Source organism: Schizosaccharomyces pombe (genome assembly GCF_000002945.2).
Source record: "Schizosaccharomyces pombe strain 972h- genome assembly, chromosome: II".
Taxonomy (NCBI): Eukaryota; Fungi; Ascomycota; class Schizosaccharomycetes; order Schizosaccharomycetales; family Schizosaccharomycetaceae; genus Schizosaccharomyces; species Schizosaccharomyces pombe.
The window spans coordinates 121,968-145,590 of NC_003423.3; the positions used below are offsets into that span (position 1 = coordinate 121,968).

The 23,623-nt window shown below is 34.3% G+C and overlaps 6 protein-coding genes and 21 long non-coding RNA genes across 27 annotated transcripts, besides 1 other annotated feature; 13 read left to right on the plus strand and 14 right to left on the minus strand.

Annotated features, from left to right (window-relative positions):
- Positions 1-92: 92 nt before the first annotated feature.
- Positions 93-350, plus strand: SPOM_SPNCRNA.4574. The gene has a single exon (NR_193933.1). It is a non-coding gene; the product is annotated as a non-coding RNA (long non-coding RNA).
- Positions 184-1,407, minus strand: SPOM_SPNCRNA.4575. Its single transcript, NR_193934.1, has one exon. It is a non-coding gene; the product is annotated as a non-coding RNA (long non-coding RNA).
- abc3 (multi drug resistance-associated protein abc3) lies at positions 675-5,494 on the plus strand. The gene has a single exon (NM_001020961.3). The coding sequence runs from the start codon at positions 780-782 to the stop codon at positions 5,175-5,177; it is 4,398 nt and encodes a 1,465-aa protein (NP_595055.1). The 5' UTR covers positions 675-779; the 3' UTR covers positions 5,178-5,494.
- Positions 1,737-4,358, minus strand: SPOM_SPNCRNA.1312. Its single transcript, NR_150184.1, has one exon. It is a non-coding gene; the product is annotated as a non-coding RNA (long non-coding RNA).
- SPOM_SPNCRNA.4576 lies at positions 4,410-4,628 on the minus strand. Its single transcript, NR_193935.1, has one exon. It is a non-coding gene; the product is annotated as a non-coding RNA (long non-coding RNA).
- Positions 4,830-5,114, minus strand: SPOM_SPNCRNA.4577. The gene has a single exon (NR_193936.1). It is a non-coding gene; the product is annotated as a non-coding RNA (long non-coding RNA).
- On the plus strand, positions 5,344-5,836 carry SPOM_SPNCRNA.294. The gene has a single exon (NR_150707.1). It is a non-coding gene; the product is annotated as a non-coding RNA (long non-coding RNA).
- Positions 5,415-6,603, minus strand: SPOM_SPNCRNA.1313. The gene has a single exon (NR_150185.1). It is a non-coding gene; the product is annotated as a non-coding RNA (long non-coding RNA).
- On the plus strand, positions 5,970-6,759 carry SPOM_SPNCRNA.1314. The gene has a single exon (NR_150186.1). It is a non-coding gene; the product is annotated as a non-coding RNA, possible alternative UTR (long non-coding RNA).
- mug14 (adducin, involved in actin cytoskeleton organization) lies at positions 6,643-7,775 on the plus strand. Its single transcript, NM_001020962.3, has one exon. The coding sequence runs from the start codon at positions 6,858-6,860 to the stop codon at positions 7,629-7,631; it is 774 nt and encodes a 257-aa protein (NP_595056.1). The 5' UTR covers positions 6,643-6,857; the 3' UTR covers positions 7,632-7,775.
- On the minus strand, positions 6,839-8,275 carry SPOM_SPNCRNA.4578. Its single transcript, NR_193937.1, has one exon. It is a non-coding gene; the product is annotated as a non-coding RNA (long non-coding RNA).
- Positions 7,835-8,086, plus strand: SPOM_SPNCRNA.4579. The gene has a single exon (NR_193938.1). It is a non-coding gene; the product is annotated as a non-coding RNA (long non-coding RNA).
- Positions 8,276-8,651: 376 nt separating the features above from the next.
- Positions 8,652-8,916, minus strand: SPOM_SPNCRNA.4580. Its single transcript, NR_193939.1, has one exon. It is a non-coding gene; the product is annotated as a non-coding RNA (long non-coding RNA).
- SPOM_SPNCRNA.4581 lies at positions 8,778-9,422 on the plus strand. Its single transcript, NR_193940.1, has one exon. It is a non-coding gene; the product is annotated as a non-coding RNA (long non-coding RNA).
- Positions 9,423-9,608: 186 nt separating this feature from the next.
- Positions 9,609-9,918, minus strand: SPOM_SPNCRNA.4582. Its single transcript, NR_193941.1, has one exon. It is a non-coding gene; the product is annotated as a non-coding RNA (long non-coding RNA).
- A 149-nt stretch (positions 9,919-10,067) lies between these two features.
- On the minus strand, positions 10,068-10,403 carry SPOM_SPNCRNA.4583. Its single transcript, NR_193942.1, has one exon. It is a non-coding gene; the product is annotated as a non-coding RNA (long non-coding RNA).
- Positions 10,404-12,034: 1,631 nt separating this feature from the next.
- Positions 12,035-14,308, plus strand: pho841 (inorganic phosphate transporter Pho841). The gene has a single exon (NM_001020963.3). The coding sequence runs from the start codon at positions 12,336-12,338 to the stop codon at positions 14,055-14,057; it is 1,722 nt and encodes a 573-aa protein (NP_595057.1). The 5' UTR covers positions 12,035-12,335; the 3' UTR covers positions 14,058-14,308.
- Positions 14,309-14,417: 109 nt separating this feature from the next.
- Positions 14,418-14,588: an LONG TERMINAL REPEAT.
- A 457-nt stretch (positions 14,589-15,045) lies between these two features.
- SPOM_SPBC1683.02 (adenine/adenosine deaminase family protein) lies at positions 15,046-16,503 on the plus strand. The gene has a single exon (NM_001356099.2). The coding sequence runs from the start codon at positions 15,077-15,079 to the stop codon at positions 16,094-16,096; it is 1,020 nt and encodes a 339-aa protein (NP_001342962.1). The 5' UTR covers positions 15,046-15,076; the 3' UTR covers positions 16,097-16,503.
- Positions 15,074-15,714, minus strand: SPOM_SPNCRNA.4584. The gene has a single exon (NR_193943.1). It is a non-coding gene; the product is annotated as a non-coding RNA (long non-coding RNA).
- On the minus strand, positions 16,331-18,291 carry amf1 (transporter Amf1). Its single transcript, NM_001020965.3, has one exon. The coding sequence runs from the start codon at positions 18,115-18,117 to the stop codon at positions 16,558-16,560; it is 1,560 nt and encodes a 519-aa protein (NP_595059.1). The 5' UTR covers positions 18,118-18,291; the 3' UTR covers positions 16,331-16,557.
- SPOM_SPNCRNA.4585 lies at positions 17,147-18,131 on the plus strand. The gene has a single exon (NR_193944.1). It is a non-coding gene; the product is annotated as a non-coding RNA (long non-coding RNA).
- Positions 18,292-18,460: 169 nt separating the features above from the next.
- SPOM_SPNCRNA.4586 lies at positions 18,461-19,062 on the minus strand. The gene has a single exon (NR_193945.1). It is a non-coding gene; the product is annotated as a non-coding RNA (long non-coding RNA).
- On the plus strand, positions 18,507-19,120 carry SPOM_SPNCRNA.296. Its single transcript, NR_150708.1, has one exon. It is a non-coding gene; the product is annotated as a non-coding RNA (long non-coding RNA).
- Positions 19,121-19,317: 197 nt separating this feature from the next.
- On the minus strand, positions 19,318-20,213 carry SPOM_SPNCRNA.1315. The gene has a single exon (NR_150187.1). It is a non-coding gene; the product is annotated as a non-coding RNA (long non-coding RNA).
- SPOM_SPNCRNA.297 lies at positions 19,468-19,960 on the plus strand. The gene has a single exon (NR_150709.1). It is a non-coding gene; the product is annotated as a non-coding RNA (long non-coding RNA).
- A 231-nt stretch (positions 20,214-20,444) lies between the features above and the next one.
- On the plus strand, positions 20,445-23,426 carry SPOM_SPBC1683.04 (glycosyl hydrolase family 3; the record flags this gene model as incomplete). Its single annotated transcript, NM_001020966.3, has 1 exon — positions 20,445-23,426. The coding sequence occupies one exon, from the start codon at positions 20,445-20,447 to the stop codon at positions 22,941-22,943; it is 2,499 nt and encodes an 832-aa protein (NP_595060.1). The 3' UTR covers positions 22,944-23,426.
- Positions 21,773-22,320, minus strand: SPOM_SPNCRNA.4587. Its single transcript, NR_193946.1, has one exon. It is a non-coding gene; the product is annotated as a non-coding RNA (long non-coding RNA).
- Positions 23,427-23,623: the final 197 nt, after the last annotated feature.

Genomic DNA, 23,623 nt, shown 5'->3' on the forward strand with positions numbered 1-23,623 from the left:
TCACAAAGATGACAATCTTCGAATAAACAGCTGAAATTATGCTTCATTTTATATTTAGTTTGTTTTTGATTTTATTTTGGAAAAGAATTATAGTTATAAAATTTTATATACTGGATACTTATACTTTTCCTAATCTTAGGACTTCCTTTGTCGTCTTTTACCACCTCAGTTAAGGCTTTGCTTGTTGACATAAAGTATTATTGAAACTAGAGAAAGTACTATAGACGAGTTTTTCTGTTTTATTAACTTCGAAATTTTTAACGTGATAAACATTGCTAAGATGCGCAAAGTTTCACTTTAGATGGAACGCTAGACATCCAGGTGCGTTTATAAGACGAGAATCATAACTATAGTTTATATCTAAAAGTTTGATATTTCTAAAATGATATCGTTTCATAAAACTACAAAATATGAAAAAATCTCAGTAGGTATTCTTTCAAGGTCTTCTCTTTTATTGATTACAGAACACATCTACAACAGTGAATTAGAGGTTTGCTTGCCCTTCCTAATGGACTGAAGACACTTGACCGGTGTCGAATCTAAACTCCGAGTTCAAGAATATTTAACTCCGATTAATTTATCAGATGTTATTAAGCAACATAATGAGATTCAGCGCAAACGTTATTAGTCAACTACCAACACTTTTATAGATGGTGATCTGATATCCTAACATTAACTTTATTTTGAATCCTACATAGCGCTCCGATTACTCTACTTAGCCCTGTATAGAAAGACTTAAGCATCGCTTTTAATAAAGTATTTGGATAAGTATACATGTAATGATCACCGCAAACAAAGGCTTGTCTCTGGTTTTGCTTATCCCAAATTTATTCGCTTTAGTTAGCGGGGGCTTACAATATGTTTTTGACGTTAGGAGACGGATCTTTCGTCCTCACTTTTCGCAATTTTGGACCATCTGGATGAAGTTCTTTTCGATAGCACTTGTTATTATTACACAAATATATGTGGGATATAAGACAAAAAACATCGGGTGGAATTTTTTTTCAGTTGTAACTTATTGTTTCGTATTATTTTTACAGTTTGCTGAGCAATCAACTCTAAGAGTTCCCATGGCTTCTCTATTGATATTTTGGCTTCTGAAAGTAGTTACCTCACTTTTGATTTTGTTGTTCAGTCCCTATATTGCAATTACCAGTATGGCTCGGTTGCTTACTTTAATTACTCTGTTCTGCTCGCTCGTATGCTTTATTAGTGAGGTTTATGTCCCGCCTTGCAATCGTGTCTGGTATTCTGATGATACAAACGAAGTTGAAGAGAAGGGGATAAGACCTTCTGAAGTTCGATATGCGAACATATTCTCAAAGTTATCATTTTCTTGGATCAGTTCTTTCATAAAATTTGGTTACACTAACTATTTAAAGGAATCTGATGTTTGGCTACTTCCTCCAGATGAGCGATCTGGCAATTTAATAATTGGTTTTGAAGACTGGTGGATATACCATTCGAAGAATAAACGAAGAAGTCTGTTTTTATGGAAACTTTTATTTTTTAATCATTGGAAACTTGTAGCTCTAATTACCATCACAAAGTTGATTCAAGATGTACTTGCTTTTGTTCAGCCAACATTGATTCAGAAAACCATTCTCTTTATTAGTTCTTATACTTCTCCCAATCCTGAATCCCCAAGTAGAGGTTTTATAATCGCTATCTTGGTTCTTGTCGCTAATTTCCTCCAAACTTTATTACTACAACAATATAATCAGCTTATTATGTTGCTTGGAATGAGATGGAAAACGGAACTACTTGCATCTATTTATCGTAAATCTCTTCTTCTATCAAGTTCAGCACGCCAAAATCGATCTATTGGTGATATAATAAATTACATGGCTGTCGATACTCAAAAAATAAGTGATCTGCCGATATATTTATTCATTATTGTTTCAGGTCCATTTCAAATTGCTTTAGCTCTTTCAAATTTATACCACCTTATGGGATATAGCGCTTTTACGGGTGTCGCTGCATCCGTTATACTATTTCCATGCAACATTATTGTCGCCAATGTGTACAAGAAGTTTCAAAGTATTTTAATGAAAAACAAAGATTCCCGTTCCAAATTGATGACCGAAATTATCAATAATATACGCAGTATTAAACTTTATGCATGGGAAACCCCATTCCTTCAGAAGCTACTGCATATAAGAAATACTAAAGAATTAAGTATGTTAAAAAAAATTGGTTTCATCACTGCAATTGGTGATTTTGCCTGGATTTTTACTACCATTATTGTTACAACTGTTGCTTTTGGAGCCTTTATTATTTTCCATGGGAAAACTCAAGCTCTCACTGCGGATATAGTATTTCCTGCTGTAAGTCTTTTCAACCTGTTGCAATTCCCATTGGCCATGTTACCCACAGTAATTAGTTCTTTGTTGGAAGCATCTGTATCCGTTTCTCGAATATATGAATTTCTCATAGCACAAGAATTGGATTACAATGGGGTACAACGATTTCCCGCTACAGAGATTCCTCATGAAATTTGTCTTGAAATTAAAAGTGGCACCTTCAGTTGGTCTAAAAAAACACTAAAGCAACAAGTAACGCCAACTTTACGTCAAATTAATTTTGTCGCAAAAAATGGTGAGCTGACTTGCATATTTGGCAAAGTTGGAGCGGGTAAGTCTTCTTTGCTAGAAGCATGTATGGGGAATATGTATAAAAATTCAGGTTCTGTTTTCCAATGTGGTTCACTAGCTTATGCAGCTCAGCAACCATGGATCTTTGATGCAACTATCCGGGAAAACATTCTCTTCGGATCTGAATTTGATCCTGAATTGTATGAGAAAACCATTCATGCATGCTGCTTGAAACGTGATTTTGAAATATTTACTGAAGGGGATCAAACGGAAGTCGGCCAAAAAGGTGCATCGCTGTCGGGGGGTCAAAAGTCGAGAATCTCACTTGCTCGTGCAATATATTCTCAAGCAGACATCTATCTTCTCGATGATGTTTTGTCTTCCGTAGATCAGCATGTAAGCAGAGATTTAATTAAAAATCTTTTTGGTCCAGAAGGTTTCTTGAGGACGCACTGTGTTGTTCTTACAACAAATTCTTTAAATGTGCTTAAAGAAGCAGACTCAATTTATATATTAAGCAATGGAAAAATTGTTGAAAAAGGAAACTATGAGCACTTATTTGTCTCGACAAATTCTGAGCTAAAACAACAACTATCGGAGTTCAACGATGAGAAGGACACGCAGCCTTTACCCGAACATACTACATCGTATCCAAGTACTCAAATTTCTTTGGCTCCTTCAATTCATGTCGAAGGCTTAGAAACGTATTCTTCAAGTGAAAGAAAAGATAGTTCTAATAAGTATAAATCTAGAAAGAGAAATCCGATCCGCCAAAAAGTGACAGAAGATGATAAGGGAAAGTGTGTTGCTCAAACTGATGAACTTGTTCAACGCGGTAAGGTTAAATGGCATGTATATTGGATGTATTTTAAATCATGTTCCATCGGCTTAATTTTACTATACTTCTTCTTCATAATAAGTGGTATAATGATGAACGTCGCAACCAATGTTTGGTTGAAACATTGGAGTGAAGAAAATGGAAAATCAAGTTCAGAACTTAACCCTAGCCCTTATTTCTATCTTGGAATTTATTTATTTTTTGGATTTTTATCATGTGCTTTCATTTCAAGTAGTAGCTTGACTATGACGGTGTTGTGCGGTATACGAAGCGGTCGATATTTGCATGATTCAATGCTTAAGACGATTTTGCGTGCTCCGATGGGCTTTTTTGAAACCACGTCTAGTGGAAGAATCTTAAACCGATTTTCGAACGATGTATACAAAGTTGATGAAGTAGTTTCGTTGACATTTATGTTTTTCTTTCGAAATTCAATTCAAGTGCTCTTCATTTTGGGAGTTATCTGCTATTCTGCACCATTATCTTTACTTCTGATAGTTCCTCTGTTTTTTCTGTATCTTTATAATAGGGCTTACTATGTGCGAACTTCACGTGAATTAAAAAGACTAGATAATGTCACCAGAAGTCCTTTATACGCACATGTTCAAGAATCATTAAGCGGTTTATCAACAATCCGAGCGTACGGTATGCAAGAGACTTTCGTTGAAGAAAATGACCTACGAATTGATACCAATCATCGTGTATGGTTCATGTTTTTCAGTTCCAGTAGATGGCAAGCTATTCGAGTGGAATGCATTGGAGACTTAATCATTTTTTGTACAGCATTTTATGGAATCCTTTCTGCAATTAAAGGTAGTCCCAACCCGGGCTTAGTGGGTTTTTCGCTGTCATATGCAATACAAATTACTCAAGGTCTCTCATTTATAGTGCAGCAATCTGTTGATGCTGAAAATAACACTGTTTCTGTAGAGAGAATTCTAGAATACATTAATGTTAAGAGTGAAGCACCGGAAATTATTCCAGAGAATCGACCACCTTGTGAATGGCCCACTGATGGGGCAGTCTCTTTCAATCATTATAGTGCTAAATATCGTGAGGACTTATCCTTTGCTTTAAATAACATTAACATTGAAATTTCCCCACGGGAAAAGATCGGTATCGTCGGTCGCACCGGGGCAGGAAAATCAACTTTGGCGATGGCATTGTTTAGAATAATTGAACCAACTGAAGGAAAAATTGAAATAGATAACGAAGACATAACGAAATTTGGATTATACGACTTGCGCTCGCGATTATCTATCATTCCACAAGAAAGTCAAATATTTGAGGGCAACATTCGAGAAAATCTTGATCCGAATCATAGACTAACTGATAAAAAAATTTGGGAGGTATTAGAAATTGCTTCTCTAAAAAACTGCATTTCTCAGTTGGAAGATGGATTGTATTCTAGGGTTGCTGAAGGAGGTGCAAATTTTTCGTCTGGTCAACGCCAATTAATATGTTTAGCAAGAGTTTTACTTACTTCGACCCGTATATTATTGCTGGATGAGGCAACAGCATCAGTCCATGCTGAAACTGATGCTATTGTACAGCAGACCATTCGCAAACGCTTCAAAGATCGTACAATTTTAACAGTTGCACATAGAATTAATACGGTAATGGATTCAGATCGCATCTTAGTCTTAGATCATGGAAAAGTGGTTGAATTTGATGCAACTAAAAAATTGTTGGAAAACAAAGACTCGATGTTTTATTCGTTGGCTAAAGAAAGCGGTCTCATTTAATAATTTTTAATCGTTCTTTACCTGTATTACAATAAATCTAGATATCATATCATACTTGCAATTGAAGCTATTGGTTTTTTACACGTTCAGAAAAATATATATATACAAAATGAAGTTTTCTTTATGTTTACATGATAATTTTGTTCGTAAAAGCAGTATCACTGATATCTACGGTTTAATTCGCTAACTTTTTGGTTATCTACTCTTCTTTGTACGTTTAGCCTGATATTCTTGTGGTAATGAATGAATACTTAAATTTTTGGAAATGAATATGATTAGATTATATGGCGCAGTACAACAAATAGATTTAAAATAACTCATACAGTATATTAAAAAGAAAATCAAACGTAAAGGCTTCGGGATATAAAGTGATCAAATTTCTAAGAAAAAAAAGCGTTAGCATTCGAGGAGGGTAAGTATGATTAGATGTTTACTTGAAATTAGAGTGTTAAAAAATATGGCTTTATATCAAATAAAATATCGTTGCAAAACCGTGCAATGCTTCGTCAAATTGACATTCACCTAGACTTTACTAGTTTCATTCGCGTATTAGATTTCCTGTTAACTCAAATAGAACGATAATATTCTGGTACCGTAGCAATTCATAAAATTAAATTCGGCGGAATAACGAAAGTTGTAATTATTAAGTCCTAACGTCTCTATCAAAAGTTAGCACCAGCCTTAACATCATTGCGTACATTTTCTTTCTAAACTTTTAGGGTAACATTTTGGAATATACTAATGTTTACAAATTCAATACCAAGCTACATCGCTCCAGAACGATCTAGTGAACTTAAAGGCATTGCTTCCAAAAAAATAAAATATTTTTCCTTAAAATGCCTTTCAGAGCAGTCAATAAAAAAATAAAAAATCGAACAAAGGAACATGAAAAGAAGCACGAAAAAAACCTATATAATTTGCTTCATTTGAAGTGTAGAGAGTACTTTACTTTTAGTGAAGAATCGTTAACAATTCCTATTGTAAGTTTGTTAGCTTCTATTTATGATGTCACTGTAATTAAATTGATCTGTCCAATAATATTGATTGAATTAACCTTGATCATATAAAGTTGAAAATGCGGAGAAGATCGTGAAGAACCAGAGCTTTTGTGAGCTTGGTAAGGTTAACCGGGGAACCTTCGCAACATGAACGAACTTTAATAGCATTCTGCGATTTAAATCTTATTTGCTGTTTTTTAAAAAAGCAAATTATAACTTAAAATATTAAGACCCCCATGTGACAAAACAGTTCTGGCCTTTTAAAAAAGACGGTTTTTAGTATCTTAAGCAAGAAGAACTTGTTGAAATTTGCTTGAGAAAATGTGCGTTACAAGCATTTTTATTAACTGAAAATGTTCAGTTGTTCTTAATAAGCATTAAATCTAATTTGTGTTACTGTTTGTTTTATGAAAATGAATTCAATCATGTATTTACTTTAAAGTTTTTCACTACTCCACGAACAGGCCAGCCAACCCCTCATCGTTTCGAACCCCTCTATTTCGAAAGGGTAATTATCAACAAAGGAATCAAAATTTTATTTATATACATACTCTGTTCACGAATGAAATTGTCTTTATTTTCTGAAGCTATTAAAAGTGAATTACAATAATTCGCCTATATCTGCACTGTCGAAATACCAAAGAAATTAATATCATTTTGAATTATTTTTTTTTAATACAAAATGGCTAAAGTAACTGGATTGCCTGAATTTGAAGACTTACATACTAAAAGAAAATGGATGCTTAATCATATGGCTGCAGCTTTTCGCATGTTTGGTAGAAATGGATATAATGAAGGAACAGCAGGACATGTTACTGTAAGGGATCCAATTGATGAGAATACTTTTTGGATAAATCCTTTGGAAGTCCCCTTTTCCTTGATGAAGCCTAGCGATTTGGTTCATATCAACAGCGATGGCGAAATCATTGGTGGAAGCAAGATGAAGTATAATACTTCGGGATTTGCCATCCATTATGAAATGCACAAAGTGCGACCTGAGGTAATTTGTGTTTGTCACGTACACTCAATTTACGGTAAGGCATTTTCAGCTTTGGGAAAGCCATTGGATATGTTGAACACAGACTGTTGTGTGTTTTATAATAATCATGGAATTTATTTTGACATGGATGATGTGATATCGATGCCAGAAGAAGGAAGACGTACCGCTAAAGGATTAGCAGATTATAAAGCTGTTCTTGTTCAGAATCATGGCATTATGACAGTTGGTACTACTGTGGATGAGGCAGCATATCTTCTTTCATTGATGGAGCGATCATGCCAAATTCAGTTGTTAATTGATAGTGCAACCAAGGTGGGAGAAAGAAAGCACGTTCATCCCACTCGTGCCAAAGCTATTCGCGAAAATGCTGATAACCCAGTGGGTCTATACACTGCTCAACAACCCAACTTTTTGTATGAAGTTGCTTGTTCAAATGGGGAACTAGAAATAATTTGAGTAATGCATTTGTCTGATACGTTCTTACCTCAACTCTACTGTACGTTTTTACAGTATTTGTAGCAAAAATTTAAAATTCATTTATGTCCTTTTTTTGCTATTTAAAGCCTATGTAATGTCAATTAAATTTTTACAAACTCCCCTTTAGTTAAAACGCAAAATATAGCGTAGAATGTAACTTTTGAAAGGTACTTTAACGTAACAATGTTTACGAACCATTTCAAATATTACGATAATTCGTTAAATTATGGTTTCAGATGACTTTTAATATTCATTTGGGTTGTGCAGTTTCTTATGAGTGAATAGCGTTGAAAAGCAGTGCGTTGTTATATTGCAGCGTGTAGGCAACTGAATAATAGGAGATGAAAATAATTCTCATTGAAGTAATAGAATCTATCATTGAAGTTCAAGTCGTATTTGATGCACTGTAAATAAAATATTTTTTGGAGTCTAGCAAGTCTAAATAATTACCATCTTTTGTGTGGCAAATGCATCGCGGCGTAGCGAACGCTGCTAACATACCATTTTTTTCAAATTGATGCGCATTAATAAAATAGCCAGTGTTCAATAAGGACCGAGTTTGCTTTATTGTATATGATTACAGAGAAAATAAAATATTTTTGCTTTTTTTTTGTTATTTTCTATCATCGGCTTAATAATGATTTTATTTGGCTCATGAAAACTGATTATGAAGCTGAAGCACTCTCTTATATATATAAATGAATGAATGGCGCTACTTTATGGCATGTTCGTTTATTTGTTTAACTCTCATTGTTTTATCATAATGTAGTAATTCCTTATATACTAAAGTTATTCCAAAAATGTAAATTTATCATATATGATTATAAATTGAAGTATATAAGCGTTCACGCTTTAAAAATATATATATCTAAAGTCGCTGCTCTATTTAGTCATAGTATTTAATAAGTATAATATGTTGTTTAAAATCTGTTTGTCTTGTTTCAAGAATTATAAAACTAAGACCTTTTTTATTATCGCATTTGAGCAGTTTTGCATGTACAGTATACATTTGGTTCTAAGCATTTTTGAGAAAAAAAAATAAATTTGAAATTTTTATCATAATTTTTCCGATCTTTCTTTGTTCAAAAAACCTCTCACTATAGGAAAAATATTTTTTTCTCCATCATCATTTTCGACACTATTTTAATTATTTTTATTTTGCGAACTTAATACGTCCAAGTTTGGGATGAGAGCTATTGTGGAATAGAGGGTAACTTTCTTTGTTCATTTTTGTTTTATTTGAAAGAAGAAACAATCGTTGTGTTAGCCACGAGGAAAATGCAAAAATGGCTATGCAATTATTACCTAAATTTGCGAAATGGAATATACACTAAAAATAGAGTAATGTACAAGATAAGTAGCGGATGCAATTAACATAACTAGATATTGGTCCGACTTTTATATTTCATAAAGTGTTTGATGCCTCGCGGGCGTAATATATCAATGGAAAGGTTACAGGAGAATAGTTAGAACAAAGCAATGATTAAAATGAATTAAAGGCAAAAGTAAGGAACTTGTGTTAATCGAAGGAAAAGAATTTTATTTAAAGCTCACTGGCTTTTTTAACTACCTTCGTTGTAAAAGAAAGTTACAGGATTAATTTGAACCAAAAATGCAAATGTCAATACAGGCTTTGTTATTCGATATTGAATATTTTATGCTCTAAGATGCAAATTACAAAAGGGTTAGATATCAGTCAGTATATAATTTTAGTGAAAATCTAATGGCATCAGTTTTCTGATGAATCTGTATTTAAAATTGCAAAATGCTAAAACTACCATGCGCAACATTCACATGATTAATTAATGCTGTGCAAGCCTTAGCATCCAATTTGGATAATCGCAATAAAGAGATGAATTAATTAATTAATTTATTAACATAATAAAGAAAAAAGAAAAAGAACTAAAAAAAAATTTTATTTATTTTTTTTTTTTAAATCTACGGAACTAAATCTAGTGTTCCGGTGTGAGTTAGAAACGGAAAATTTTATACAATGACAGACCCAATTCTCAATCCAGATTTTTTTTTTTTTTAAACCCGAGAAATCGCCAGTAAAGTATAAACGAAAATATGATACCGTAATCGTAAAAACAATTTGAAAATAACATCTATGGAAAAATGAGGCTTTTGTAGTACAGAATAATCGATAACGGGATGAATTGAATGTAAGTTAATAATTTCAGAGTCTGCATAGTACCATGATAATGGTAGCAAGAAAGAAGGGTATTTATTTAACAATATATCCTCTCGACTATTTAGATTGGAATATCTCTTTCGTAAAAAAAATATATACATATATTTAGGGACATGTCTGAGACTGTTTACATAAATCTACTTGTACAACACCAGTAGTAGCAATAAATGCGCGGTTTAAACGTCGGAAGAATTCATTTATTTTGAAGCCATAGGAATTAATTAAGTATTTCGTCTACCAATAAAATTCCATTACCTTGTTAACTGTTATTCTAAAGCTATTTTATTATTAATTAAAAGCGTTTGTACAAGCCAAGTAAACAAAGGAAGTTTATTAAATAATGAAAGCTGAAAGAAAAGCATGGCAAGTTTAGTGAATTCCCTGTATCCCTCTACAGAGTCACATTGAATAGGCTTAAGAATAACACTTTTAATTTCTATTTCCATCCGCACACATCATGCTAATTTTCCAAGCAACCATTGCATAATACTTAAGAATTCATAGCCATACCGCACTTCCCAACCCGCAATGACGTCATTTTCAGCAAGTTAGTTATATAAGTATACAAGTACCCGCATATACAATTTTCCTTTTTAAAAAAGAAACCACCTTCTGAACATATTTGGTTAAATAAATTTAGTTTGTAATATAATATGTGATAGACAAATTTAAATTTTTTTTACATTTTAGATTATTTGTTTAGTCATGTTTAGTCTAAACAGTTGATAAACCAGATTTTGTGTTTCGGGGTGATTTTTTATGTTTGTTCTTAGTAATTAATAAGCATATATATTGTTTTTACAATACTAATGTTTGAATTTTATTGACAGAAAAAAAATTTGAAGCATCAACTTCAGCTTAACGGTTTCACTTTTGATAAAGTGGCAGGGGGGGTTGTAAACATGCTTGTTTGTTTAGCATTACGAGTCTCGTTTTGCAAGCATTGATATATCTTGTTTGAATGTGGTTTACACACCACAAACATGAAATAACTAATGCTTGAATTGCTGAGTCTTGTTAGTGCATTGCTAAGTGAGCTGTGGTTACTGTGCCCCTATTTTCCGTGAAGTCTGGGTATGTAATTTGGTGTTAACGGATTATGCTATAGTACCCGATCAACGGCTTGACGATGGCGATAAGTGAGGGTATAATTGCCGGTTGATTTCAGAGGTGACAGCTAGCTTATGGGAATGACGCGGAAATCTCTAAGTGCCTTGAAAAATTCATTTCTAGACTAAAAACAACTGCACTTGTGAGAGTGTTTCCCGCCACAGCGTAGCGTTGTGAGAATTTAGGAACATGCTTCGGGCGAATTTGGGGTCACCAGGGAACTATTATGATACTGTTAACGTTTAATAATTTTTTTACAAATTTTATTATAAGCAATCTGGATGTTTCTTTTTCAAAGCGTTCAGAAACTTTTTGACAAGTATGGTTATTTTACGTCTTCAACGTTTTTGCTAATGGAAGTGGAGCTAACCGGCTATGACTTAAACAATAACGATGAATTTGTCCGCCCTCGATATGAACGTATTCCTTTACTTTGATGCAAACACTATATTATCTTTTTGTTTGTCGAATCAAGCTATCTCGGGAGGTGACCCGTGGTGGGAATGGACGACCTTTCGCCTACCTTGAACCACCTAACCTCTCGTTAAAAAATGCGTACGTGTTCAGGTTCCCTTCGGCCATATCGCATGACATAGAATAATTTTCACAGACGAATACATTTTGTTATCCTATCGCCTATCGCCACGGAAAGTTTATTGAGTAATTTTTGTTAAATCAAGTTGGCTCTGATTTCTGCATTGGCTTTGGCTTTATTGGACAGCGTTTAGCGATTTAAATCATGACGATTTGGTTTACATGGTTGAGTGTCGAAAGTTCCTCTCTTTAGGTCATGTTTCGGTTTGTCTATGTTAAAATACATAATTTACTCGGCAAACGTGAAATTTGAATCTTCCCCTATATCACGAGTCCACAATTTTATTTTTAGACAGAAGTTTTCGTTAGTGAAAACGACAGTTGTGTTACCTGAATGTCGTGTCAAAATGTTGTATATTAGGTATTGTTATTTGAAAAATGAAATAGTGGACAAAGATGATCTGGAGTATTAAGTTTAGCGTTCTAGAAATGCTGGGCATCCCTCCTTCCGGTGGGAATGGGCGAAATTTTTAAGGAATCATTTACCTATGCCGGTTGCCAGGGAATGCTGACGCTAAGCTTTATTGCAATTTTTTTGGGCGTTCTAAAGCAAAAGATTTTACTGAGCAGTCTTCTACTTTACTATATATTGAAGTAGATAAGCTCACAGTTCTGCTGTCTGTAACGACACTATTAAACGCTTCCAATTCCTATACCAAATAATTCCCTACTTCTTGATTGAGACAGAGAAAAAAGTATTTTTGCTTTTAATTAGCATCTGTTCTTGATTTTACCCTTTCCTTCCTTCATTCCTCATCCTTTGAGAAATTAAAGAGTTTATCAGAATGAAGCTTAATATTTTTAAAAGCCATGGGGATTCTAATACGGCAGAGGAGAGGCCCGTTCCCCTTGAACAAGTAGAAGCTGAAGATCAGCAACATGAAAACCGTTTCTGGTTGGGTTTGACTGCAAAGGAATTTAGACTCATGATGTTAGCTGGTGTGGGTTTCTTCCTTGATAGTTACGATCTTTTTATTATCAACTTGGTCACTCCCATTTTCGAATATCTTTACTGGGGTGGTATTGAAAAGGGACCCAACGGAAAGGGTCATTATCCCTCTGGTATTCGTGGTTTGGTTAATGCCGCTTCAAACATTGGTAATATCTTTGGTCAACTGATGTTTGGTTTTATGGGAGATTTCTTTGGCCGTAAATTTGTCTACGGTAAAGAAATGATTATTGTTATTATCGCCACTATTCTTTTGATTGCCATGCCTAAAAGTATCCATTCCCCCCTTTCTAAAATGATGTGGGTGTTCTGCTGGCGTTGGTTGCTTGGTGTTGGTATTGGTGGTGATTATCCAATGTCCGCCGCCATTACTTCTGAACGTAGTAAACTGAACCGTCGTGGTACTCTTATTTCTTTGATTTTTGCCTTCCAAGGTTTCGGAACTCTTGCTGGTGCCATTGTCACCATCATCCTTTTGGGTTGTTTCGAACATCCATTGAATCGTGAAGGTCATTACCGTAAACTCGAAGGTGTTTGGCGTTTACAATTTGGTCTTGCTTTGGTTCCTGCAATTGGTGTCCTTATCCCTCGTCTTATGATGGAGGAAACTCAAAAGTTTAAAAATTCACAACAGCTCAATTCCGGCGATAATAGAGATCCTAAAACTTCACTCAACTTTGAGGACGATGAGCTTGTTAAAAATCCATCTGTCACCAAAGGACACCCTGAAATCCATGAATCTAGTGAGAATTACTTGAGTCGCTCTAATACCGTTGAGAATGAGCCTGAAAACATTGAGAAACAATTTGAATCAGTTAGTGCTCCTGCTAACAGAAGTGGCTTTATCCAATACTTTAGACAATGGCACCACTTCAAACATCTTTTGGGTACTTCTGTTTGTTGGTTTTTGTTGGATATTGCCTTCTATGGTGTCAATCTTAATCAATCTGTCATTCTTAAGAATATCGGCTTCAGTAGTGGTACGAACGAATACCGCACATTGATGAAAAACGCAATTGGTAATTTGATTATTGCTGTCGCCGGTTATGTTCCTGGATACTGGTTCAATGTCTTCCTTGTTGAGATCCTTGGACGTAAATGGATTCAACTACAAGGTTTCGTGATTACTGGTTTGATGTTTGCAATTTTGGCAGGACGTTGGAACGAAATTTCCACTGGTGGTCGATTTGCTTGTTTTGTTATTGCCCAACTGTTTTCTAACTTTGGTCCCAACTCCACCACTTTTATTTATCCCGCTGAGGTCTTCCCCGCTCGTGTTCGCGGTACCGCTCATGGTATTTCTGCTGCCTTGGGTAAGTGCGGTGCTATTCTTGCATCACTTCTTTTCAACTTTTTGACTAGTATCATTGGATATGGTAATGTCATGTGGATTTTCTGCGGTTGTATGTGGGGTGGTATTCTTTTCACACTTTTGTTACCAGAGACTAAAGGTCGTGACGCCGATGAGATAGATCGGGTGGAATTATTTTATGGTGGTGATGGTAAAGTTGAGTGCAACTCAAAGTGGAAGAGCTGGTATGTTAATGGGATTTTTTAATGTATTGGAACATCTTCAAATTTTTCTTTCATTTATATCATCATCATCCGTGATCTGTTTTTATATCAACTGCATAACAATGAATGCAATTCCTTTTTAAAAAATATAATATTAAATTATTCCAAATAGGCGGGGACACGATTGGGTTCGCCAATCTTCATTTTTTTTTATTTGTTTATACAAATGATTGTCTGTTTTTCTAGTTTAAATTGTTTTGTCCTTAATATAATAAAACCTTACTGAAAAATATATATTTTGACATTTCGGGTTGATAGCTCGAGATTTATAATTGGTTCTTTTGGGGTTTGATGCTGTAATCATTTTTCTCAGTTGTTAAGTTGCGACATTCCAGGTAATGTAGATTATTATTATCTTAGTAACTATTTCCCTGCGAAAGTAAATGAAGTGCGAGGTTCAGTTGAGCTGCATGTGTAGCATTTTAACTAATAATTTTTACAAGAAGCAATGTGTTTGATTAGTATTGTTATCTCTATTAATGACACTTAGGACTTTTAACGTATATTGAACGTAACGGATCGTTGACGTGAAATTGCCGATGGTCTATGAAGTTTTACTCCCCACCGATGTCTCCGAGCATATTGATACAATTGTGGAACACAGGGTTTAAATGTGTAAAATTATTTCACCATTATTTTTAACAGATGGAAGGTACCATTTAAAGGCCTTAATGACTTAAGAACAATTACACTAATTTCTAGAGCAGACAGCTTCAACTGTTGAACCAGCGAGAAAGGGACGTGAAAAGTCTTATGATCCTCGCTTTTACTCAATATTTTCCCTTAATTGAGTAAGGGAATGTTTGTAGATTAACAAATTGTAAAAAATCCTCCAGTTATGATTTAATTAGAAATCACTTATTATCAAAATCAGAAAAGTGTGCTCAATAATTTAGTAATCTTATCTATGGACATAATCTTATCTGTCTGAAACGTTTGTAATTTCATTCACTAAAATTTAAATAACCTTTGCAAGCACCTTTTTATGAGAATAAAGGAATAATGACTGATATTGAAAGGTTCATTGAAAAGTTACCAAAAGCTGAACTACATCTCCATTTAGAAGGGACCTTGGAAGCTGAACTTAAGCTTAAGCTATCTCATCGAAATAAAATTCCACTAAAACAGAGTAGCATTGAGGAAATCAAAGAGAGCTACAATTTTCATGATTTGGCATCATTTTTAGAAGTTTACTACGAGGGTGTAGAATTGTTACTACATGAGCAAGATTTTTATGATCTTTGTTATCAGTATCTAAGAAAAGCAGCATCACAGAATGTAGTATACGCGGAAATGTTTTTTGATCCACAACTTCATACAAGAAGAGGGATTTCCTTTGAAACAGTAATTAAAGGGCTTATTCGTGCTCGCGATGATGCAATGCGAGATTTTCATATATACTCGCAGCTGATCATGTGTTTTATCAGGGAAATGAGCTTTGAAAATGCAGAAGAGACATTAAACGCTTCTTTGCCTTACAAATCCGAAATCATTGGTATTGGACTTGATTCTAACGAGGAAAATAACCCACCCATTAAATTTCTCAAAGTGTTCCAAAGGGCAAGGCAGTTAGGATATCGACTGACATGTCATTGCGATTTGCATCAGAAAAATACGACAACCCATATTCGCCAAGCTTTAGAGGATATTGGTGTTGAACGGATTGATCATGGTATTAATATTTTGGATGATCCCGAATTAATAAAACTTGCTCTTGAGCGAAATATTCCCTTCACCGTATGCCCCTTTTCAAACGAAATTGTATACCCTGGGAAAGCTCAGCCAGAGATACGCATAATGTTGGACACGGGTCTAAAAGTCACCATTAATTCTGATGATCCTGCTTATATGCATTGCTTTTATATTACGGAAAATTTCAACTTGGCACAAAAGGGGGCATCCCTTACGAAAAAAGAGCTAGTACAGATCTGTAGAAATTCATTTGAGGCAGCATGGATATCAGAAGAGAAGCGAAATCACTATTTAGAAGCACTTAACAGTTTTGCATCAGCTTATGATTAACAATAGTATCTAGATGTTCTATATAAGTATTTTGTCTTTCTTTATTACTCAAATCATTGTTTTAATTTTTACCTCCATGGCTTTTTGTGAAGTTTCCCTGAATTACTAATCAGAACAATGCGATTAATGGGTTTGGCTGTCTATTTGAATTTTTTTTTTGAGCTAAAACTCCCATTGTTTCTTCAGTAATCAATACTTTTTCCAAGAAATATATTTCTAAATTCCAAATACTCATTGTAAGCTTGGGAAATCTATATATAATTTTTTTCGCTAACCAAAATTTCTTAAAAACAATAATTATATAACTAACTAAAAAACCTGCTCAACTATGAGATCTAAAGCTTGCAAAAAATTAGGTAGGCAGTTGTATACTAAAATTAAGCACGTTATAAACCATAATTTTCAATTCTTACCCATACAATTGAGCCGTATACGCTTTATAACTTGTAATTGCAATCAAATTAAACGGCTTTTGTGTTTTTCATAATTAATGGAAATTTGGGACTTTTCTGTTGTCCTACTTTTAAATAGCTCGCAAATACTGTCAATATAGCAACACAGACGCCTAAACCTCCAAAACCTGTACCCATATACCAGGCACTTCTATATCCTCGAATAAGGTCAACTCCTTTGTGATTTAAATGGGTTTCCACAGTTCCCGCAATCCCAAGTCCAATGGAAATGGAATAGTTAACCACAGTACTAACAAGCGAAGCAGCGATTCCTTGATGTTGTTTTGGAACAAAATCACTCAACATCAAGGTAGCGGCAGGGAAGCTCATATCCATTCCCCACGGGGTAACTATAATCGACACAAATGTTTGTGCCCAATAGGTCTGATGAATGGGAGCTGTTGCAATCAAAATGGTACCAACTGTAAATGCAATCATTGAAACAACCATTATCTTAGTAGGCTTAAGGCGCTTGAGTAAGTATCCGGTAGTAAGAGCCGCTGCGCAACCACTAATACCGACAGGCGTCAGCTGAGCTGTTACTAAAAGTGGAGTAGCGAATCGTAAATTTTCTAAAAATTGCCATAAATAGTACATCCAAATCCCAAAACATGCCCATCCTGCGGCTACACATATTAAAACACACCCCATTTCACTATTCATCATCGATGGTGCTAAAATTGGCTGTACAACTCGTTTCTCAACAAGCACAAACACAACAAGTGACAAGAATCCAATTATTAGTAATATATATACATATGGGACTTGCCAGCCTACTACTGGACCCTGGTTCCATGAAAAATTGATTAGAACTAAACCGGAAACACCAAAGAAAGCCCCCAAGTAATCAAACTTTTGCTTTTCCTCAACTTCATCAGCTTCTATGTGTGGTATAGCAAAGTAACCAATAATCGCAAATACTATACACACAATCGCTGTTGTCCAATATGTCCATGGCCACCAGGAAAGTTGTGCAAAAATACCAGAAAAAACTGATCCCAAGAGAAATCCATTAGGAGCTGTAGCCCCAAATAAAGCAAATATTAAATTTTTCTTTTTCCCTGGTGGATATACTCGACCGAGAAGTGCAAGAGCATTTGGCAGTAAGAATGCAGGAGCAATTCCGGTGAGCGCCCTACATACATCAAACATAATCACTGATTTGGCGTAGTAGCTAAATCCCGAAATAAGGGACCATATGCAAAACCAAATATACCCTAACACAAACATTTTCTTATGTCCATAAATATCACCTAGTCGACCCGCGATTAAAATAAAAGTGCCTACAGTTAAACTGTATGAGGCAGGAAACCAACTTAGTTGACCAGGGTTTGTCGTACCCAGTGATTTACCTATGATATTGTTTGGAGCAATTGATTGACCTAAACCAGCTTGAGTCATCAATTGAGCAGTACATGCTATAAATACAAACACTATTTCGTGAAACAGTGACATGGAAATCTTCTGTACAGGAAGAGGAGTATCTTCATTTTGTACTAAGTCTTTAGACGATTCTTTTTCCATATTGCGAGTATTGTATGTTCCTAAGGATTTAACATAATTCATCATTTTTTACTTTGTTAACAAACTTAACAAATTTAATGAATGAGCCCAGAACCCTCGGTAAATTAAAGTATAAAAAATAAACGTTTTAAAAAGAGAGCAGGTTGTATTTGGTATGCTTAGTTTTTTAAATCTCACGAAGACGATGTAGATGGATTATGGTAAAGGTCATATCACTTTGTATCTTTTATGGACAGTAGGGACGTTTTTATATTAACAAGATGACAAATTGCGATCGGTGCTTTATGCATGAGTCATCAGCTTTCGCACATAGAACGCTAACTATTCTTAAAATCTGATTATAACAGCAATCACCTGATATTGATAATGCAAATTTATAATGGTATTAAATATTGCGTTAAAACTGCTTACAGAAGTTATGTGCCATGCCGTAACTAATATTAGCATTAGCAATATATTTCCTTCTTAATCCACCATTTGATAAATATATGTAGTTTTTGAGTGCTGAAGGATACGGAGATAAATTCTAAAATTATTAATTGAGTTAGAAGAAGTTCTTATTAAGCGATTGGGTACTTATTCATATGAAAACTACATAGTCTCCTCAGTCTGTTTTTGTTGATATTCTTTATAGTAAACTACATTTTCATTAAATGTCAATTTTGCAATCTTGTAAATCATAATTTACTTCTGCAAAAACGCCGCTAATAAATCGTAAGTTATCTACATATATTAGCTGGTTAATTGCCCTTAATGAGATTGAATAGAGAGGGCATAAAGTCACTTTTCTTGGAATAAAGACATTTAATTAAATGAGGCTTGAAGTGACAAAAATTAAATCAATTTCTTATATGTAATGAAAGTATAGGGAAAGAGGTGCTGTCGAGAAATATAAAAAATGCGTACACATTCTTCATTTTGTTCAGTTGATGAAATAAAATTGATAAGCCAGAAGCTAAGAAATATAGAGACAATAAAAAAATATTTAATAATTTGTGGCTCGGCATCATTTATCCTCTAATAAGATCAATAAAAAATTTTGAAGTCATAATAAAGCAAAATTCAAGATCAAATACAAAAGTATCTTTCTATTGTTACATCCAGTAATAATTTTTATAAATTAAGAAAAAATTAAAGATAAATAGTTATTAACATGTGAAATATTTTAATGCCATACATCTCCAGTACCAATATTATTTTAAAGAAAATTTATAAAATGAAAGATTTTAACGAACTTAAAGTGATATCCAGTTTAAAAAAATTTATGTCCATAAATAATTCTTTAAGATTAGAATTTTTTTTAAAGCGAACTACTGTAATTTAAGAGTTTTTGACAGTAAATCGATTTATGTGAATTAAGATATTTAAATAATATTAATTTTCTTGCTTTTAGTATTATCCCAACTAAGCAAAAAAACCACCAACAGCAAAATATTCAATTCTTCATCATTACGTCGATTAAATTTGTCAAGAACTAAAACTCGAAATAATCGCTTCAAACCATCAAATTCATATCTAAATTAGGGGAAATTGTTATGAGGAAACATTAAAGCCCTATAAATTATTTGGTGGGTTCTTGTAAAAGTCGGTTGTAATGAAGATAACTAAAAAATATAATAATATAAAGCACAAATCAAATTTTGAGCCAAAATGTGTACTCTTAACATACCTTATAATTTAACAAAACCATTGTTTGTTCCAGCTTGGTTGGATTGATGTTTCTTAAACAAAACAAATAATACGTAACTTCATTTGTTCAAATGACATGTTCTAAAAATTAAGACTGTATATGTCAAAGCATTTTTTTACTTCAGATAATTTTGCTGAACAGGATTCAATTAATCAGCCTTTTGTCCTTATAAAAGCGACAATACGTTCAATTTCTTAGTATTGGATTACTTCTATAGTGCAGAGCCGTGGTGCAGAAGCAACTGGTAGAAATTTATCATGTTTTTGCAAAACAGCTCAGCAAAAACAAAGGAATCTTGCAGTGTTGACAAACTGCTTGAATTATCAATCAGATGCCCAATGCCAACAATAGTAGTATAATCTATATTTTTTTCCTCTATTGAACACGAAAGCTCATGCTTGAAGTTGATCTTCAGCGCGATTCCACATTTTTCGGTTTGATTCTAGAATCTTCAAAGTTTGCCATTGTAAAAGAGTTATACTATAATTCGATTTACAAACTTAACTCGTAAATTGCGCCTATCCTTAAGCTTGTTTATGCAACTTAAAAACTCATTTACTTCATTTTCGGTTCTTAACTCACTACAACGTATAACGCGGTTAGTCGTAAAGCAGTGCATGCTTAATACCAACTGCGAAGCATTTTGTACCTTTACTTAACCAATGCTGTTTTTATTCAGAAGATGATGGAACATGATGTTGAAGATTTGATCAATCAATTGGATATAAGTGAGAAGGCTATGCTGCTTTCCGGCACTGACCTTTGGCATACTGCAGCAATTCCTCGTCTTAACATTCCTTCCATTAGATTATCAGACGGCCCTAATGGTATCCGTGGAACTAGCTTCTTCAATTCTTCACCATCCGCTTGTTTTCCCTGTGGGACAGCGCTAGGGGCTACTTTCGACAAAAAGTTACTATTCGAAGTTGGTGAATATTTAGCAGAAGAAGCAAAAGCGAAAGGTGTTAGTGTGGTTTTGGGTCCAACGGTAAATATCCATCGTGGACCCTTAAATGGTAGGGGTTTTGAATCATTTTCTGAAGATTCTACTTTATCAGGTCTTGCAGCTAGTTATGTTATTCTTGGATTGCAAAGTAAAAACGTCCAAGCATGCATTAAGCATTTTGTGTGTAATGATATGGAAGATGAAAGGAACTCTGTCAGTATTGACGTCTCACAAAGGGCACTTAGAGAAGTATATCTTATGCCATTTCAGTTGGCATGCAAATATTCAAATTTCAAATCACTTATGACTTCTTACAACAAGGTGAATGGTGAACACGTTTCCCAATCTCGAATTTTATTAGACAATATTTTAAGAAAAGAGTGGGAGTGGAAAGGTACTATAATATCTGATTGGTTTGGAACTTATTCGTTGAAGAAAGCTATAGATGCAGGTTTGGATTTGGAGATGCCAGGAAAGCCGAGATTTCGAAATGTCAACACTATTCAACACTTAGTAGGATCCAAAGAGCTTTCGGAGTCAATTTTAGATGAAAGAGCAAAGAATGTCCTGAAGCTTGTGAAACATTCCTGGCAGAATACAGAAGCAGAAAATCATTGTGAGCTAAATAATGATTCCTCTTGTTTAAGAGAAGCACTTAAAAAATTTGCAAGCCAGTCCATTGTTCTCTTGAAAAATAAAAAGAAACTTTTGCCATTGTCAAGGAAGGGCACGTTTGCAGTTATTGGACCTAACGCAAAGGTTTGTAATTACAGCGGAGGTGGATCGGCAAATTTGAAGCCTTATTATACTGTGAGTATGTATGATGGCATAGCAGCGAAAATAGACGGTGTGCCAGAGTATGCTCTTGGTTGCCATAACTATCTAAACCTTCCAAATATTGCAAATTTATTAGTCAACCCTAGAACCGGCAAGCATGGATACGTTGCGAAGTTTTATCTTGAACCTGCAACCTCCGAAAATAGAACTTTGATAGACGATTACGATTTAGAAGATGGAGTTGTTCGTTTTTACGATTATTGTAACGACAAAATGAAGGATGGCTATTTCTATATAGACATTGAAGGTTATTTAATTCCTGACGAGGACGCTGTTTATGAATTTGGGATATCTGTGTTTGGAACGGCTCTGCTGTTTATTGATGATGTCTTATTAATCGACAACAAGACAAAGCAAACCCCTACGAATCATACTTTTGAATTTGGAACAATAGAAGAGAGAAATTCTATTTATTTAAAGAAGGGGAGAAAGTATAATGTACGGGTCGAGTATGGAAGTGCAGCCACTTACACGCTGTCAACTAATCTGTCTCCCAGTACGGGAGGAAGATACTCTATTGGCTGTGTTAAAGTTATTGATCCTGAAACGGAGATAGATTACGCAGTGAGGGTTGCCAAATCAGTTGATTGTGTGATTTTATGTGTGGGTTTGACAGCAGAATGGGAAACGGAAGGTGAAGATAGAAAAACAATGACTTTACCATCGTTATCTGACAAACTGGTTTATTCTATTCTGCAATCCAATCCCAATACAGTAGTTGTGACTCAATCAGGCACTCCAATTGAGATGCCATGGATCTCTGAAGCCCACACCTTATTGCACATTTGGTACAACGGTAACGAATTAGGAAATGCTTTAGCAAACATTATTTTTGGAGAGCAAAACCCTTGTGGAAAATTGCCAATAACATTCCCTAAAAAACTGAAGGATAATCCTGCCTATCTTTCATTTCGTTCAAGCCGTGGCCATTGTGTTTATGGAGAAGACGTCTTTGTTGGGTATAAGTATTATGAAGCCGTAGAAAGGGAGGTCTTGTTTCCATTTGGATATGGGCTTTCATATACTACTTTTGAATTATCCAATCTTTATTTGAAGAATTGTGGTGAAAGGTTAAGGATCGATTTGGAGATTTCGAATACTGGCCCCATGTCTGGTGCAGAAATTATACAAGTATATATTTCTCAAATCGTTCGTTCAGTTAATCGACCTGTTAAAGAACTAAAAGAGTTTTCTAAAGTGGTTTTATGTCCTAAAGAGACCAAATTAATTAGAATTGAGTTGGATATAAAGTATGCTACTTCTTTTTATGATGAACTTAATGAAAAATGGTGTTCTGAAGAGGGCGAGTACAACGTTCTTGTCGGAACCAGCAGTAAAGACATTGCTCTTACTGGAAAATTTACACTACCTAAAACAATTCATTGGACTGGTTTATAATCTCTTTTTCTAAGACGTTTTACGCAACGTTTGGCATACATTCCATTTGTATCGCTTTTAAAAACTTTGTGTAAAAGTCTATTATTACCTTGTATATATATTTTATTACTATCTTTGACACATTATACATTCGTATCCCTGCTTCCGTTAGCTCATTTTGAGAATGACAAAGTTTTTTTTGGAAGTCTTAAGCATCAGAAGTTTAAGTAATTTTATTCAAAGCTAAAATCGGTATTATAGAGGAAATATCAATAACCTACTTCATTTTCTTTTTCAACAGTCGTTGTTATGTTAGTTGTTACTAAGTTGCAATGAGTAATGACATTGCAATTGCAAATTAATGCAATTACCTATTATTCAACACTACTTTGTTGAAGCAATACGAATACTTTAGCTAGTCATTCCCAAATATAAAAATTGTGATGTTCAAAAATACTGAAGTCCTGGGATCATAACCAACCTTTTGTTTATTTGTATTGTGTTTTTAAGACTTATTTTTCTTTAAAAGATAAAATAGTACTTTTTATTAACAAATTGCTGCTGACAGTCGGTATTTGGATTTTTTTTCATCGCACTAACACTTGAACACAGCTATTATTAACATACATATAATCAGATTATGAAACAATTGGTAGAAGACATGATTCGTGTAATCAAGATGAAGTGAAACTGTTGTCGCA